The 18,478-nt window shown below is 41.8% G+C and overlaps 1 protein-coding gene across 2 annotated transcripts; it reads right to left on the bottom strand.

Moving 5' to 3' along the window:
• Nucleotides 1-6,129: 6,129 nt before the first annotated feature.
• map3k8 (mitogen-activated protein kinase kinase kinase 8) lies at nucleotides 6,130-18,073 on the bottom strand. Of its 2 annotated transcripts, XM_064332397.1 has the most exons (9): nucleotides 17,908-18,073; nucleotides 17,677-17,756; nucleotides 16,470-16,807; nucleotides 15,006-15,176; nucleotides 12,742-13,003; nucleotides 11,787-11,893; nucleotides 10,824-10,976; nucleotides 9,173-9,419; nucleotides 6,130-7,678 (listed from the first exon to the last, which is right to left on the bottom strand). In XM_064332397.1, the coding sequence occupies exons 3-9, from the start codon at nucleotides 16,785-16,787 to the stop codon at nucleotides 7,551-7,553; spliced, it is 1,386 nt and encodes a 461-aa protein (XP_064188467.1). In that variant the 5' UTR covers nucleotides 16,788-16,807; nucleotides 17,677-17,756; nucleotides 17,908-18,073; the 3' UTR covers nucleotides 6,130-7,550. The 2 variants fall into 2 exon arrangements, with proteins under 2 accessions (XP_064188467.1, XP_064188466.1); XM_064332396.1 differs by lacking the exons at nucleotides 17,677-17,756; nucleotides 17,908-18,073 and having other exon boundaries at nucleotides 16,470-16,916.
• Nucleotides 18,074-18,478: the final 405 nt, after the last annotated feature.

Raw genomic sequence — 18,478 nt, 5'->3', positions numbered from 1 at the left:
TAGACAGAATATAAATGAAATAAATTTTTGTGTTTTCACGGCATTCAAGCTGAACGCTAACGCTATCACTCAGTAGTCTTTCTGCCACTCAGTGGGTGTAACCGCATTGACTTCACCTACTGTGATGTGCATACCCTCTATAATAAGAGAGTGGCTGGAACAAAGTTTCAATGGCTCAAAAATGTATATTCCAGTGATTCGCTTAATTGTAATAGCATGTTATTTCCACTAGATTGCGATAATGAACAAGATTCCAGATTCAAAATTGAAGTTTCTGTCTGTAGTTCCCGTGTGAATGTTTTCTCAAATGCTAATAAGCACTACATTTTGCGTAGGAAATCCGAGGGGCTAGCTAAGTGTAGTTGCATATAATGTGCACATGTATTGTTGATTGATGATGGAAGAATGGTGAAAAGTAAGAGAGTCTGCCCATAAATAATGATCTCATTGGGAACTAGATGGGAAATGTAGAACGATTTGAAATAGAGTAGTATAATGGTAAACTCAGTCGTAAACGGTGAGGAGAGGATTCAGAGTGAATCTGAAAAGAGAGCGGAGAGAGGTGGGGACTGGCATGAAAGAAATTTGTCAGATTGACTGGAGCTCACTGACACACAGTGAAATAAATATTCAGTGCATGTCTTGTAAAGATGTTAGACATTCTCTGAGCCCAACAAAGATCAATTCATCAAGGACTCATTGGTGACTACAGAAACGTTCAGAAGTGATTTATGTTCCATAAAATTAAAAATGGTTAAAAATAGGCAAGACATTTGAATGCTTTGAATGATTCCTGCAGGGGAACCCTTCGGTCAGAGGTGTGAAAAGCATCACAGTTCGATGGGCAGGGACTCCCCGATCCAGCACGGGTCAACTTGCTAAAGGTCACGTTACAGTTCCTTTTCACATTCTTTCATTTGACACTTTTCTTCTATTGGCAGATGAAGTGTAGCCAGATGGATGAGTCATAAATGAGGTAAGGGAATACCTCGGGTCCACCACCGCCGCCCCCGTCCCCACCCACACGCCTCGCCTTTACGACAGCAAGAGCAATCTGTTTCCTGTTCTTGGCATTAACCACACCTGATTCTAATCATATTTGCCGCTTGTACACAATGTGCAATGCTTTAGAACACTGAACAAGGTTGAAGACTTCATCGTCATTCATCAGTATATTTCACATATATAGTGGCTGACTACCTGCTGTACCCATATACTGGGCCTGGAACATAACCAGGCCAAAGTACTCTCATAGTAGAAGAGCAACAACAGTAGTGCCTTAGCTGAGCATTTTACAGCCTCTTCATTTTAGAGCTGTTTGATTTGTGAAGCCTTTTTTTGAAAACACAAAATTTAAAAATGAGTCAAATATTAGCAAAGCCTTTGAGGAAATAAAATCAACAACTAAAGTGCAACAAATCCCCCTCCTACTCCCCCCTGACTCTCCCTAGAAACTGAATTTCCAGCCATCCTAATAAGGAACAGCAATGTGCTCAGGTGACCATAAACTCCTCCCACTTCCCTTTCAATGAGAAACTACTCATATCCAAATATGGCAATAACTCATTGTTATTAATCTATTAGACTGTGGGTTTAGGCTGAAATAGGTTAAATACATATTTTTGGTGTTCATATGGACTGTATTGTTGACAATTGTTGAAGTCAAAATCCCAGAATCATTATTTTCCTCCCAGGCATATTCAGTTTAAAAAAAACTGAATGAGATAATTCAAATCAATGCTGATTAGGCTTGAGAGGCTATTCCTTTTTAGACAGTGTGTTGCTTTGTGAATATTATAGCTTATAGCATGTTATATGTTGGACTGGATCTCTTGACTGCTTGGTTAAACTGAGGTTTCCACGGTGCAGCAGTCTGCCTGAACGGCTCAGTTCAGACAGCAGAACTGATGATTCACTTTCCCAGAGTTGATTTATCACATGGGCAAATATTCTGCTTTTCAGCATGGAAGTCACATACAGCACACATTTCATCATTTGAAATTCTCAGCAGTATTTCCCTTTTTGTGTGTCTTTTGAAGAAGTCATGTGCCTTCAATTTTATTGTAATAAAATTATTGCTTTAGTTTTGCTTCCTTCCCAAATACTTGCCTACTTCACATTTTGACATTGCATTAGACTATTCTAATTTGACTGGATAAATCGCAATGGGCCTGACTTTTTTCAGATACTACATTTCAGATTGATAAAATAACATTATTTAATGTTAATCAGTTAATATATCCTTTCTTAATGACATGTGCAGTGTCTGTATTTTTTCTGAAATACTTCTTGTCATATATAAAATGTACTGGCATAGAGGATCTGCATATCCTTTCTGTCACATGCTGTGATTTATAGTGAATATACGATTATGTACAGCGCTGTGAATAAGTACTAGGCTCTTCCAGCTTTCCTCTATTATTGCATTTTTTTTTGTAGAGATTTCTATGCAAGCAGTAGAATTGTGGGACTTCCATTCATCTATACCCGCTTATACTGAGCAGGGTCGTGGGGGGTGCTGGAGCCTATCCCAGCGTGCATTGGGTGAGAGGCAGGAATACACCCTGGCTACACTCGCCAATCTATCGCAGGGCACATGCACCATTCACACACTCATACCTATGGGTAATTTAGAGTCTCCAATTAGCCTACCTGCATGTCTTTGGACTGCATGCAGACACTGGGAGAACATGCAAACTCCTCACAGAAAGGCTCAAGTCGAGATTCAAATCTACGACCTTCTTGCTGTGAGGCGACAGTGCTACCCACTGCACCACCGTGCCGCCCCAATTGCGGGTCTTGTACATGTGATATCGGTGATATGTCATCACGTAAGGGACACAAGACAGTTCCAGGGTTTCCCCAAATAAAGACTTGAAGGGCAAGTAAACTGCAAAAACTTTATTTGACTGTCACACAGAATGGTTTCAGATCTTTAGAAAAAATGTAATATTGGGCAAAGGGAACATGAGTAAACCCTAAACACATTTTTTTAATTAAATCACATTTTAAAGATTATTAACTCATGTGAAAAAGTGTTTTCCCAACTTAGTAAGTGGTTGCAATACCTGCAACCAAACGCTTCCTGTAATTTGATATCAGTTGTTCACATCACTGTGGAGGAATTTTAGCCCACTCTTCTTTGCAGAACTGCTTTAATTCAGACAAATTGGTAGGTTTTTGAGCATGAATTGTTCAATTAATGTCCTGCCACAGCATGGGTTTAAGTCAGGACTTTGACCAAGGGCACTGCAAAACTCAATTTTGTTTCTTTTCAAGTCATTCAGATGTGGACTTGCTGTATTTTGGATCATTGTCTTGCTGCATAACCCAATTACGCTTCAGCTCCAGCTCACAGACAGATGACCGGACATTCTCCTTAAGAATTTTCTGCTACAGAGCAGAATTCATAGTTCAATAATGGAAATAATAATAATAATGGAAAGTTGTCCAGGTGCCCGGGCCACAGAGCACCACCACAACATCGCACCACCACCAGTATGTTGACTGTTGCTATGATGTTCTGCATTTTCCTTACGCCAGACATAATGGGACCTGTGTCATCCAAAAAGATTCACTTTTGACTCATCTGTTCACAGAAGAACTGTCTAACAACTTTTTATCTTATCTCTTCTGGAATTTCCTTTTGTCCTAGTATAGTGTGCTTGCAGAAATTTCGTGGTGACTACTTAACTCAGATAATAAGGTTCAGTATGAGTGAGGTTTAGATTCAACAGGCAGGGCTGCAATCAAGCCTGGCTTTGTTCAATCAGCGGAATCTAATTATTGATTAAATTTTGTTAATAGGTTGATTGAGTAACTAAGGGGGCAAATACTTTATGGGTTTTTGATAATTTTCTTCATTAATGAAATGATCATTTAAAAATGCGTTTCGCGTTTACTCAGTTTCCCTTTGTCTAATATTACATTTTGTCTAAAGATATGAAACCATTCAGTGTGACAAATATGCATTAATATGGGACATCAGAAATACTTTCTCACAGCACTGTAGTTCAGTTGCCTATAAGCTCCTTTTAAACAATTTTATCAATAAAAGGGAATTTGATGAGCATTATTTTCAGTGCGGAGGGGCTTTTTATGGGATAAATTGACCAGAAGTTCCAAAATGTATAATAGGAAACCACTGAAAAAGTAGCATTACATTACATTTACATTACATTACATTTATTTGGCAGATGCTTTTATCCAAAGCGACGTACAAAAAGTGCATTTCATGGTCATAGACAACTGCTAAACACAGGTTCAGTAAGGTACAATACTTACTTTGTACAGCTATTTCTAGCCAAGAACACAGTTTAGTTCACACAGTGAACACTATTCAGACCTAGCACATTTGCAAAAGCAGAAAAAAATATAAATGATAAAATATTTTGGCCTTTTTTTCCTTTGTATATATCGGTCATGTCTTGTGCATCATACTTCATTGCTCATATAATGTGTTTGGCATATACATGTACTTACAGCTCTTTCAAATTATAGCTCTTGAAAGGCTGTTTTTTTTTTCTTTTGTGATGATTTTGTAATGCCTTTTGAGATTCTGTCTTATGCTCACTTTGGGTCCATTCTTTGTCTGGTTGAGTGCTGATTGTGTTCAGATGGGTTAATGTTATTATTATGTCTCTTAATGCTGATATCTCTACTGCTTTGTGAATTTTTGGAAATATTCTGTTACCAGTTTTTTTTTAAGTGTTTTGTGTTTCATTTCAAAGTTGAGTGTACCCCGACTGTACATTTGCGATGGGCACTATACTAATAATGCTAACTTCTCCTCAGCTGAATTCTGTACGACAGAAAGAATCCTTCCCGAGGATGAGGTTGTTATTCAACCATTGTGTCATGAAGTTACACACCACTTTCTAGTTCTGATAACACTTATTTTGGTATTAATTGCCACTTTGCTGATTGCTTTAGTTAGAAGTTACAGTAGAGTAACTGCAACTTTATATTGCAATGCTGATATTGAATCATAATTGTATTCCTTTATCCTGAGTTGTAATGTGTTATCGATATTGTATTGGTAAAGCAAATGTATATATATGTACATAGCAGAGAAATATAATAAAGAATAATAAAATATTATTGATCAATTCCTTGTGTACAGAATAGACTCTTCAGTGCATTGTGAATGTACAGGTATGTTTAAATCACCATGAATGATAGAACCACTTCATAATAACTCCACCTCCTGTGATGTCAGCTTGAGACCCTCTGAATACAGGGTACTGGCACACTGAAGGGAGCATGTCACTTGAAAACAAGCAAGGCATGCTTCCTCTTTCTGTGAGTTTCCCTCTCCGTAACAGACAAAACCTCCTGAGGTTTGCACCACTGCCCATGCCACTTCGAGTAAGTGCAGTTGGCAGATTTTCACCAGTCAAACACGTCAGCTGAAAATTTGAACTTGTGATCAATCAGGAGGAGAAACATCATCATTATTTATTTTTATATATTTATTTATTTATTTTATTTATTTATTTAAGAAGGGACAGTGCATATTAATCAACGACAAATGTAAATATGCCAGATTTAGCCAAAAGGCTAATTTTCATCTGTAGTCCCTGGCCAAAGTGTTATAAAAAGGCTTCCTAAAAAGATAAAAGATAAAGGTAAACTGTAAAACATACTGACCAAAGAGAAGAAAAAAAACACAGTTATTTAAAAAAGAATGATGTTAGAGGGTACACAGACAAACTGACATGACACAGAAGCATAGGACATGTGACATTTCAATGCTGACATTCATTGTTTGTAGTGATGGCTAAGTTGATGGCTGAGACAAGTTGTGAGTAACTTTATAGACAAGGCATATATTTGCATACCTTATTAAGTTATCCCAGCTCGGGATGTTATATTTTTCCAGGATTGAGCAGTGGTGAACGTGCATGGGTTTCTTATCTAATGTTTTGAGTTTTTGTTTATACAATGACTCTAATGGTTTACATGTCGTGTGGTTGGCCTGTGACCAGCTTGTTTGGCATTTACTGAGAAATGGCACTGCTGATGATTCTTCTGCAAACGATCAGTGCTTATCCATGTCCTGTTACTGTACTTAACTTGACACTGCTTTGTGTAATTTTTTTTTTTTTTTTTTAAAGAACATCCACAGCCTGCCATCATTTTTACTTTATTCAGACAAGGGAAATCAGAGAGGGTTACAGATAGAGATGGGACCACGGAACAGAAAATTCCCACAGCTGGGAACTGAACCGATGGCATTACAGGGGAGGGGATTTGTATATGGGTTGAGTTGGCTCAGACTGAGGCAGTATTTTACAAGCACAGCTTTGAAGGAGACTGGACAATTCAGCCCATCTAGGTACTGTATGTCATTTAGCCCACCATCTAGAGTGCATCCAGCACTTTTACAAGCTTGGTGTTCAATGCACCAATGATTCATAATTACCACACCTCAAAACCAACATGAAATGTGCCATGCTGTAATATAAAAAGACAAGAAACATTTTGCTTTTCCTTAACTATACAATGTAATTGTTAGTATGTGCATTGTCCATTGACTCTGCCCAAACTGGAGAGAAGGGACAAGTGGCACACAAGCTTATCTTATAGTATTTATCCCTTCACAGAATTTGCACTGAAGCAAAGTTCTCAAATCATTACTTTCCTCAACATACATTTATAAAGGTCATGAAACATCCCAGATAGCAAACTTCAAAGTTCATTGGGTTCTCTGTGGAACGCATATTTACACAAATATTCATTAAGGAATGCTAAACAGGCATTGCTGTATGTACCACAGCTGTATATACATATTTCATCTCATTGGATGTACACTATAAAGAGAAAACATAAATCAGCAAGTGTATTAAACTAGAAAGATTTAGATACAGGTAGGCCTGGGGTTAAATCGCGCTTACGAACGGACTGCCATAAAGCCTATTATATTAAAAATTTGAGTTAAATACAATGGTTCGTAATAACGAACGCACACACTACTTTGTGACGCTCATGAAAACATTGCGCGGCATATATACAGTATATATAGTAACATATATACTACATACTAAGACAAACATTTGACTAACTGACGCTAAATAAGAACCGTGTGTACCTGTCCCGCCTACAAATTCGACTTAAAGACAGACTTAGGAATGGATCTTGTTCGTAATCCGGGGACTGCCTGTACTTGATTACAGACATAGGGGTTATTTGCACAGCAATTATACAAAATCATATGTTTCCACAGGAATAAACGTATTCATATGAGAATAATGCTAATCGTTGCTTCAGAACCACACATGCTCAACGCCTTACGGAACAGCAAGAGATGACTCCGTACGCTTACACACTTTCTGAACCGGAGTATAGTTCACACTGAGAGGGGCGTGTCGACCCCGCCGGCGCGGCAAGCTTCCGCTGGTGACGCGCGCAAAGGTCCCGCGGTTCTGGGGCCCGAGAGCCGTCTCCCCGCGGGAGCAGGCTCCATCGGCAGGCCCCGGGCTCAGCCTCGGCCCCCCTGCTTTCTCTGTCCGTCCCGCCCGAGCGCCGCAGGAGTTCGCGAGGGGAGGCTGTTAGCCGTACTCCGAGGACGGGGGCCCTCGCACGATGTTGTAGTAGCCCGCCAGAGCGCCCAGGTCAACGTACAGGGACCCCCTTCGCCTCAGGTGCGCCGAGTCCTCCTCGCTGTACAGGGAAGACTCTGGAAGAGAGGAGCGCTCACGTCAGGGTCCAAACGGTCTGAGCCCGAGGGCCGGCTTTACACTGCCTCGGTGTGCGAGAGCAGGCAGAGAGTGTGTGTGAGTGTGTGTGTGCGTGTGTGTCTGTGTGTGTCCAGGTGTGCATGTGTGTGCGATGAGCTTCACTCCACAAAAAAACATCCCTGTATGATCTATGTGAACAGTCTATGTAACTATGTAGTCTATGTTCCTATGGAAGGTTACATTTTAGACAGGTGTCATTGTGTAAGGCTGACTGTATAAACCTCAGACTTCTGGGGAGGAAGTGCAATGGGTTTGCTCTATATTTGGCTTTATAAGAAATGAACGCAAGCAAAGAAATAATCGCAAGCATTACTTCTTCTTCTGTTTCACAAGCAGGGAGGTGATTTTGAACATTTATCAGTAAACAAAAGTTCAACCTCAGGCCGGGCGTGGAAATTCCTCCCCTCGGGGTGGCATCACACCCCCACCCCCACCCACACACTAATTCATGGAATGAAAGCAGCAGCTCCACAGCGAATACAATTTACACGTCTGTCTTAGCCTTAGCACGGTGGAAACATACTGATGTAGCCACCTGATATTACGGAAGGAAATGATGCTCTTTATAACAGCTTTTGTTCCCCGAAAAGGACTTGACCAACGAGTTAACCCAAAACGACGAAGATCGCTACAATGCTTCCTTTAATGCTTGTGCTGTTTGTTTAGCCCTATGGGGAAGGTACAGTTACTTCCCCTTAATTTGACAAGCAGAACCAGCCCAAGCTTAATATGTGTGCTGCATTCATGCACTGAATGAACTTTTTCCTAATGTAATTGGAGGTCCTGTGTAGGCGCATGTATGTCAGCATGTATTTATGTGTGTATCTGTCAGTCTGTGTGTGCATTATCTGCTTGGCTGTACTGCACCTGCGTGTATAAGAGAAGGGTAACCGGTGTGAGTGTGTCTGTACGTGCATGCATAAGCCAAGATTATGGCTGATATGATGAGGCCACACCTGTGTGCCAGAGAGGAAACACATTTTATGGGCCAGTGATGAGCAGTATATTATGTGAACATGTCGCGCCCTTAAAGTAGCCTAATCATAGTCATTTGAAACTCTCTACTACTCATTTATTTTTTATTAATAATTTTTACCAACCAAACAAAGCAATACAGAAAGGTATTAGCTCTCTAGACTCATGTTCGCTGCTCTCTGCTTCATAAAGTAAACATTTTTCCTATACTAATAAAATGTGTTACATTTTTCCTTCATAAATTAATGCCTGTTCTCATCTACTTCTTTCATGAATGTGGAAATTGGTTATAGTTTGAACTTATACTATAATGTAGAACAATGTGGTACCCACATCAGCCAGTACGGTCAGAAATATGCTCTTTGCTTACACACATCGGCTGTAATCCATATCGTGCACCCCTAGCATGTATGCATGTGCGTGTACATAAGCGCGGGCGCGTGCGTGTGACATCCTACCCTGGGTGGTGTCGGGCAGCTGGCTGTGCTGACGCAGCAGGGGGTGCGACGCCTCCCCCAGGGCGGAGTCCAGGCTCCAGCAGCGGGGCTGGTCCTCTCGGGGGGGGTTGATGGCCTCGTCCCGCAGGAGCTCAGCCGCGGAGCTGCGCACCCGGGGGTTCTTCTCCAGCGCTCGCTCCAGGAAGCTGCGCATGGCCGGGCTGCAGTCCTCCGCTATGTCCTCGAGGGGCGGGGCCTGCTTGTGGATCTGCAACCACACGGGTCGGAGGTCAAGGGTCAGAGCGGGGCAGCCCAAGTCACACTGAAAACTCACACCGGATATCAGGAATCACACTGGGAATCAGTGTGCATGTGTGAATGTGCTTTTGCAGAAATACAGAGAAAAGATATTAGTGAGCACATCCAGCCAAAGTTGGGTTTAGGTGCAAGATAAAAAAAGGTAAACTCCAAAAAGGAAAAATTCTGCACGCTGAAATGAAAAGCTCCCAAAAATGTACTGCATTTATTTAACAATGCAACATTTCAGTCACAAAGATGATGAAAGTCTTTGCGGTCAAAACATTGCAAAAGAACATTGCAAATCACTGACTTGATTACTGATTCAGGAAAACTGGTCCATGGCTTCAACACTGCACTAGAAAATATCATACAGATTAAATTTGTGATTTTTTCCAAACATTAACATAAAGAGGAACATGAAGGTGTATGGCTAAGCTCTGGGCCCAGAATCATTTCCCCACACTGCACCATGCAAACAGCAGGGCACCATTTCATAATTCTGTGATTTTCAAAAAGGGAAGAACTGCCTGAAGACAAAGAGTCATGGAAACAGGAACCAAAAATTGGACTACAGTTGTTTTTTTTTTGAAACACGGTCGTGGAAAATATAACAACACAAAAAAACCAAACATCATAACGAAACACTCCTGACAAAAAGAAGCAAACATGCCATTTTAACGTCTAGTGTCCAGGGTTCCTACAGTATTTCTACTGCAAATCCAAGGATGTTTCAATTATTCAAAAATGTTATTTGAAAATGAATTATTTTTTATGGACTTATTATTATTAAAACAGTTGTGACTTTCTGAATCACTGAAAATTTTGACGTTACACTGTGAGCACATTAATAGGGACAGACAACAGAAACAGAGCACAATGTCACTGACAACAAATCTTTCACTACCTTGAATTGTCATCAGTAAAAATGAAGCTCTTCCAAGTAATGACCTGTCAGGGAAGCCTATCTATGCTATCTGTCAAACTATCTTGCCTACCATCGAGTGACGTACGACAGACACATTTCTGTAAAACAAGAGAGTTCAGTAGAAGCAGCCACAGGCGGGTTCTGCCACATCCTACGGTACATGCAGTTCTACCACAGGTACACTCAATGAGTCAGAAATGGCAAGCATGCAGTCTTCTTCTGGAGAAACTGGAATACTTTGTAACACTCAATGCTTTTCAAGGAGGAGGACACACATCAGGATCAGCATATTTTTCTTGTGAAATGTGAAATAAAACACAAAGGACACAGGGAAACTGCAATAAAGCGAAGCCTCCATCACCTTTGTTTAGCCTTTATAAGAATGCATCACCATGATTAATCCAATGACATAAAAGGCAGGGAGGTAGAGAGCACAGGGATACTTACTATGTACAGATAGGAGGGGTAGGCAGACCGAGGGTACCTGCGAACCCACGGCGGGCTGCCGGTCTGCATGTGGATGATGGTGGTGCCCAGGCTGTAGATGTCCGCCTTGGTGTTGTGGCCTCTGCACAGAACCACTTCCGGACTCATGTACATCTGCAAAGCAAACGCGCGAGCTTGTCAGGCAAGTCGGAAGGTCAGGCCTGTGGGAAGGTCCCCCGTGACGGCCGCGATGCAGACCACGCGCGTCGGGAAAAACGGAACTGCTTTCAGCTCTTTTTCATGCTTGGCAGGGCTGTTGAAAACTTTCCGGCAGAGGAAACGTTTGACTGACAGATGGGGACGTGCCGGAACTGGGGCTTCAGCGTGGCTGAGGCGCGGGAGGGGGCTCTGTCGACACCGCTTCGCCGCGGAGTCGGGGCCGTCTGCAAGTCAGCGTCAGCTAGACAAGAGTCAGCCCTCACACTGAAAGTCCTGTCTTCCCTGCACCTGAGCGTTAAGACAGCTCCTTTTGATGTTTGCTGTCTGCAGTCCTTCCAGTTTATCAGAGCTCTCTTGTGTACCTGGGCCTTTCCCCCTGTTATCAGGGACAACAGTCATCCACTTCCTCCCAACACTTGTCCCTGGGATAATGATTGTGTTTGCCATGGGAAATTTTGTTGGATGGGGGACAGCTGTTTGCAAGGCTCATCTAAGCTAGCTTAGATGGACATAATTACATAGCATGACAGAAAAGATGCAAGACCCAAGAAAGAGATGTTTGTAATTGGCAAAAAAAATCCCTTGTGAGTCACAAAAATCCATTTCAACAGCTGGCCCACAAGCCTTAAGATTGATTGTGACTCAAAAGCCTCAAAACATCACGCCGAGAGCATCAGCCGTAAAGGAGTGACCAAAGTGTGTTTTCCCTTTTCGACGGTAATTGCCTCCGCCTCGCAGGGAGTGGGAGCGGATAGCGGCGCTCACCTCTGTCCCACGCAGGTCCCTCGGGGTGTACACGTCCTCCGTCATCTGCACGGTGAGGCCAAAGTCCACCAGGACCGCTTTGGCGGACATCAGGACAATGTTGCTAGCTGCCGAGGGGAGAATGGAAACCAGGTCAGAACAGTGTGTCTTGATCTGCGGCCAAGGCATGAGGAACCACAACGACCCACTCCCACTGTTTCCCCTTGCATGCAGAGACACCGATGAACCAGTTAAGCCTTCTCAGCGCAACCACACAAAGACACAGTCTTTGGGCTTTTGAAATCATTGCTGTAGAATCACTGCAATATTCAGCGACGAACCTAGGAATCTCTTTGATGATTACATATCATTCATAATTCAGCGCATGTGTTTAATTTTATGGCTAACATCAATTATGATAAAAAATTACACATGCCAAGGTGACATATCAGAACAGGAGGATGGCAGACGATTTTAAATCAGATTCTAGTCTTCAAAAATCTACAAGTTACAAAGCCGTGCCACAAAGAAATCCTTCTACATTGTCGTATCTTTCCCAACAACAACCCGCCCCCCCACCTTGACCCGAACACATACTTATGACAGGAATTTCCAGTAACCCGGTGCTTTCATTCCAGCCCTGCATTCCTATGCGCTGACAAGAGCCCTGAAGGCTCCACCGAACTGCTGTGCTATGACTTCCTGTGTCCCAAAGCATCATGGGACAAGATATACTCCCTTGCCTGTCCTAGTTTCTGCAACACCCTCTCCATTGCCAGACAGTTTTTCAAAACACTATAAACACATGCCACTGATTCCACATAACCCATAATTCACTCTCACATACAAAATTGATTTAACTGGGCCAGGTTCTTCTTGCCCAGGCACCAAGCATCAATACTCGGCTCTCAGAATACAGTTTCAAAACAGACACAAGCCCCACCCCTCCTTGGCGGGGCCAGGTCGAGGAGCTTACGTTTGATGTCATGGTGAATGATGTTGTGGGAGTGCAGGTATTCCAGAGCCCTGAGGATCTGCTTGGTGACCCAAATGATCTCAAACTCCCTCATTGGCCCACAGCTCTCCAACTTCTCCATCACCGAGCCTCCCTCCCCAGCTTCCATGAACAGGTGGATGGTTTGGTCCCACAGGAGGGCGCCGTAGAGCTCGGCGATGTTCTCGTGACGAAAGCGTGCCTGGAACTCGACGTCAGCTGGCCTGAAATGCTCCAAGGGTATCTGGGAGACGCAGGCAGAATAAATAAAAACTATGCATAAGTATAAGTGCGTACTCTACACCAGCCTTCTTCAAATGCTACTTCCTGGAGAGACTAATGATGAGTATATTCCAAATAGTATTTAAAAAGCAATGCATGAATAATATGTATTTAACATAGCCTACATGTAAGCAAAGTAGATCATAAGTAGCCATCTTAAAAAATGCCTAGATACGTATTATACAGACCTGCACAAAGTGATATTTTTTATTACTTGAATTTTTTCTCAATGATAAATTCATCTAGGTCTGCACTTGGGAAATCAGCTGGCACTTGAACAGCTTATCCACAATGATATCCATGATATCCACAATAGTCAACCAGAATAAATGCCAACTATGCAAATATACAGTATGTACACTGACATCCAAAATTATTGGCACCCCTGATAAAGAAGTGCAAAAAAAGGCTATATAAAACAGACAATGCACGTAACAACAGACAACAGCTGATAAATTAGAATTGCTCAGACAAAAAGCTTTAATAAATAATAATTTCACTTTCTAAAATAAATGATTCGCACTACTGTTTCCAGAACTTTGTGCACCCTCTCTTCAAAAGGATAAAACTACTGAATTTCTGAGTTTTATGAGATTAGTTAACATACAGGGAGACCTTCAACCATTTCTCCATACATAAACTTTTCAGATCCTTCGGCCTATGCACGTAGACTGCCCTGTTCCATTAAAACGACCAATTTCAGATCCAGTCTAAGAACCGAGACAGCCAAAACAGTAATTATGTGGTCAGTTAAGCATTCCTTGGTTGACTTTGTGGTATGCTAAGGATTTTTGTCAATTCAATTCATGAATGATGCCTATTCATTTACATCATAGGAGTTGCATTTCTTAGATGTCCTTTATTTCATTTCAGGTTGGAATGAATATTTTCCATCACAAAATGCGAGTGCAAGAACGTGCCAGTGCATACACTACAAAGATGACCTTAAATAAGCCGACATGCCTCGCTTTTGGTACCAGGTACTTCGTTTTCCACTGCAGATAGTACCCCTGTCAATGTAGCTGTTCGTCATAGCGACGCCGCATGAAACCGATTCTTTCTGACCAATCAGTGGTCTGCAGTATTTTCACATCACCTTTTGGTATTGCCTCAGCTCGCTTGGAACCTCGACGGAGGTGATACCAAAAAAAGTACCAGGTACCAGGTACCAGGTACTATCCACAACTTTTGCCCAATGGAAAACCAAAAAAGTCGAGTAGAGTCGAGTCGAGTTGAGCCGGTACCATGCGGTGGAAAAGCGGCTGTAGACTACAGTCTGCATGCATGCTCCTGACTCAGAGACCTAATGACACTAAACTCTAGGAAACCACTCCCATCCTGCGTGCTAAAGCTCCTATTCGTATCACACAAGCAAAGAAAGAAACAGCGTAAAGACAGAACTGACTGGAAAAGTGGCATTTGCATGTCCACAGGGACATGCTTGAAACGCATGGAGTGTACCCAAACTTTAGCATTCAGCCTAGGCCCCAGGCATGGCTTTCAGTTTATGCCATGTTTACTCAGATTTCTTTCCCATGTGGGCCAGTGGATAGGCTGTCCATTGATTATCCACTCCTGATAGGAACACCTGAATACTCAATGTCTGATTGTCACAATGTACAATCTTTTGCAGGAAGTTTCTCTCAGGTTTCTGAATGGTTCACCAAGCCAATTTTCAGTTTCTCTTAGCCTGAACCACCTGCTTTTGAAACAGCCTTACAGAAAAAAAAGGTTCTTTCCACACATTCTTCCTCTTTATTCTTCATTAAAATGTCAAAGTTGTCATTTGCACAAGCCACTTTCTTTCAAACATTGAAAGTAGCCTACAGCCATTTACAATGAGATTTGTACTTTCCTCTGCGAAAACAAAGCAACCAGAGTCAGAAATAAAGATCTGGACACTTTCCCACAGGCTAGCATAATCCATTAAACAAACATGCCAGGAATTTCTGAGATTTACTGACCAGCTTGCATGCCATTCGTTTTCTGGTTTCTGTGTCTTGGGCAAGGTGGACTTTCCCAAAAGACCCTTTGGGGACGTGTCCAGAGCCTGGGTTCCTGTAGGTCAGTTTCCAAGGAAACAGGAATACGTCTGAGTCGATGCGGTAACGCCCCCCTTTGACCACCATGTCGGTCTGCCTCAGAGAAAGACAGAGAGCTGACATGAGAACCTTAAGCCAGAAAGACAGACAGAAGCCCACAAACACACCTGCATGCAGACACACACTCGCACACAGAATCAGTCAACCACAACCATTTTTTAAAATCCCTGAAAATGTCACATTCTAGACAGACGGGTGTACAATGACTGGCTGAAAAAAACAACAACAAAAAACATTTGTCCTTCCATTTATCATTCAAACCATTTCAACAACATATAAAAGAATTAACTAAACTTGAGCGTAGTGTTGCATTTCATCCTAATCAGGTCACACGATTGAGTTGAAAGACACAACCGGATGATTTTATCGGTTCATATGGCTGGTGTTCAAACTGATTTGTAACACAAACCCCTGGTACTGTGGCTTTTGAAAGAAAAAATCAAAACCCTGGATGTCAGACTGGCATTTGACCTAGATTCTGAAACCGCAGCCGGACTTCCCCGAGAAACAGGCAGAAAAACACACAGGTACAAGCAAACAAAAACAACTGAGGCAGCTTACAAATGAAATATGAAGTAATAAAAGAAGCGCAGTATTGCTATTAGGCCTATATGTGTTCTAAGGGGTATGCAGTACTGTGGTCAAGGAAATACAGGTTATGTGTAAGCCTACAGGTTGCAGGTTTCATTCCTGTGAAGCGGCACTGCTGATCTACACTTAACCAAGGCAGTTATTCTGAATTGTTCCCACAAATATTCAGTTCCATAAAAGGGTAATATGGAAAACGTATCTAGAAAAATCACATTAGATAAAGAAAACCCCAAAGTAACTTTTTTTATGTAGGCACCATGAAAGAAGCTTGATAATGATTACTTGCCTACGTTTATCTTAGTTGACTTAGTTATTGCACTTGTGCCTACTCAACTATTGCATGTTCTATTTGCATAGAATGCATTGTTGCTGTCTTTGTTGAGTTAATCAGATTAACCTACAGGGTCCAAGTTAAACTATGCGGTCGTTCCCTGCACTTGGAACTGTACTTCCCTCTAGGGTGTTCAACACACTTGTTCCTGGTTTTGGTTGTACACTTTGTTGTATGTCGCTCTGGATAAGAGTCAGGCAAAATGCCTGTAATGTAATGTAATGTAATGTAATGCCAGGAGTTAAAAACTGAGGAAACAAACAAAAGCAGTGTCACATTTGAAGCACTTACATTACCATGCTCATATGGAGAGGTGCCAAAGTGCACTCTTGTGTGCAGTCTTAAGATGAAGATGTAGATTAAGGTTTTATTATATAAAGTGTAAAATGCTGAGACTCACTCACCTTATTTAGCAGGACACCTATCTCCTCAGTCAGGTGCTTCAGTGAGGCTGGTGGCGTATTTGAGATGAGGTTGATGAAGGACAGCATGTCCGAGACAGCCCCATACCTCACACTGCCCAGCACAGGGGTCTGCTCAAGTGACAAAGAGTCAGCCGTCTCTTCGTTTTCGTCCATGTCCTCCTGGAAGAGGCTGTCCTCAAAGGACGCTCCCGATGACGACTCGCAGGGATATAAAATTTCCACAGCACTGATTATGTCCTCAATGTTCATGTGAGCCAGATAGAGTTCAATTCCACCATTGTCATTCTTGTACTCCATAGTGACGTCCTCCTTGAGTTCTAAGACATAACGTTGGTAAAGAGATTCCATTAGGTCTACTAAAGCTCTGAAAGTGATGTGACTCCATACCCCTCACAGCCCCGTGTGGCGCGAGGACACGTAGTGCTCAGCCTACTGGACGGCAGGAGGCGGAGCTTATGCTAAAAGAACATCGTCAATATTTTCCTTGCAAATTAAGGGAATTTCACAACAAGAAGGGGAGCCCCAGGGAGGCCACACCCACTTGTGTGTTTAGTAAAGGTGTAAAAATGCTTTCATGCCCATCATGTATGTAAAATACACGTGGAGACACCAGTGGAGAAAAAACATTTCGAATTTTTTTTTTTAATCCTACATGATGGTCAACCGACCTCAAATTACATTGTACACAAATGACATGGTGACAACACTCAGAACTCCAGAGCCTCATTATTTTGCCATATAAAACGGTTACGGAATTCATTTATAAACTTTACCGTAGTGTATTTTTATGAACCGTGAGTAAAGCGGTTTAAATATTCGTGGTGGGGATGTAGCTCCTATCAAAGCAACTGGCATGACACTAATATTATCTTAACTTCCTACAGTCGAGAAACGATCTGTAAATTAACACCCACCATCTGAAAAAGAAGTAGTAACATCGAGATTCAAGCAGCCCAAAACATTGCTGCTGTGGTCTGGAAGTCGTCCAATGATTAAACATTTTTTCATTATAAATGATTGACTCGGTTCTTGAGTCTTTCACATGCTGCTGTTGCGCTCAAAGTAGAACAATTTGTTTTCCATGAAAAACGTTTTTTTAAATATTAAAACTGAAATCCCTGGTGCATTTTAACAAACCCGACGCATGACGCCGTGAATTAAGAAACCTACTTAAAAATGTACTTACTTGTTTTGTTCAGTTTTCAGTGATGCAATCCAAGATCACACCCAAGAACGAATCTATGTCACTCGTCCACTGTGGCATACCTGCAGAAACGTTAATGTTGTATTCAACATCAGTCTATAAACAGAGGAAGTACGGTGGTTTCGACTGAAAAGGCGCAAGCGTGCAAGTTGCCTTGTTCTTGTCAAGCCCCCGCCCCACTGCCTAGATTTCGTTTTTCAGTTTATTATTTACCTTATTATTGCATTCGCTATTGAAACATAATTGGCTCTCATGGAAAACGTCTCCGTAAACTCGTTTTCATGTGAACTCAAGATGATTCTGACAACGTCAAATGTATTTCGTAATATTTCCATTACGTTTGAACACGAATGCTCCACTCTCTGCGACCACAGTACTATGAAATGAGCGACAGTGAGCGACAGTAAGACTACAGATTCGTCGGAAATCGTTCAAAATAAAAGTATGCCTGCGCGAAAGCGAGAAACGCGCATCTCAAAGTTTATTTTCAAAACTAGCGACGTTTTGACATGTAAAAATACTCCTTCGTTATAATTGCCAGTTACGTTTCTGGAGAAACGTTTAGGCCTACATGTAAACTCTATGTATTTTTATAGCCTAAGGCTTTTTTAAATTTATTTCTACCATGTTGATTCTTGCAAGTGCAGTAAGTCTAAATATGAAATATCACGATCTGGCTTTTTCCGAGAATATAAAACTGATTCCAGCATATTTGTCATAATGAATAGGTCATGTTACCACTGAAGTGTTCTAACAACTCTAGATGATAGTTTATCCTATAACA

This window comes from Anguilla rostrata, chromosome 4 (assembly GCF_018555375.3).
Source record: "Anguilla rostrata isolate EN2019 chromosome 4, ASM1855537v3, whole genome shotgun sequence".
NCBI lineage: Eukaryota > Metazoa > Chordata > Actinopteri > Anguilliformes > Anguillidae > Anguilla > Anguilla rostrata.
The sequence above is the reverse complement of the archived record's forward strand: the minus strand, read 5'-3'. Positions and strand labels throughout refer to the sequence as shown.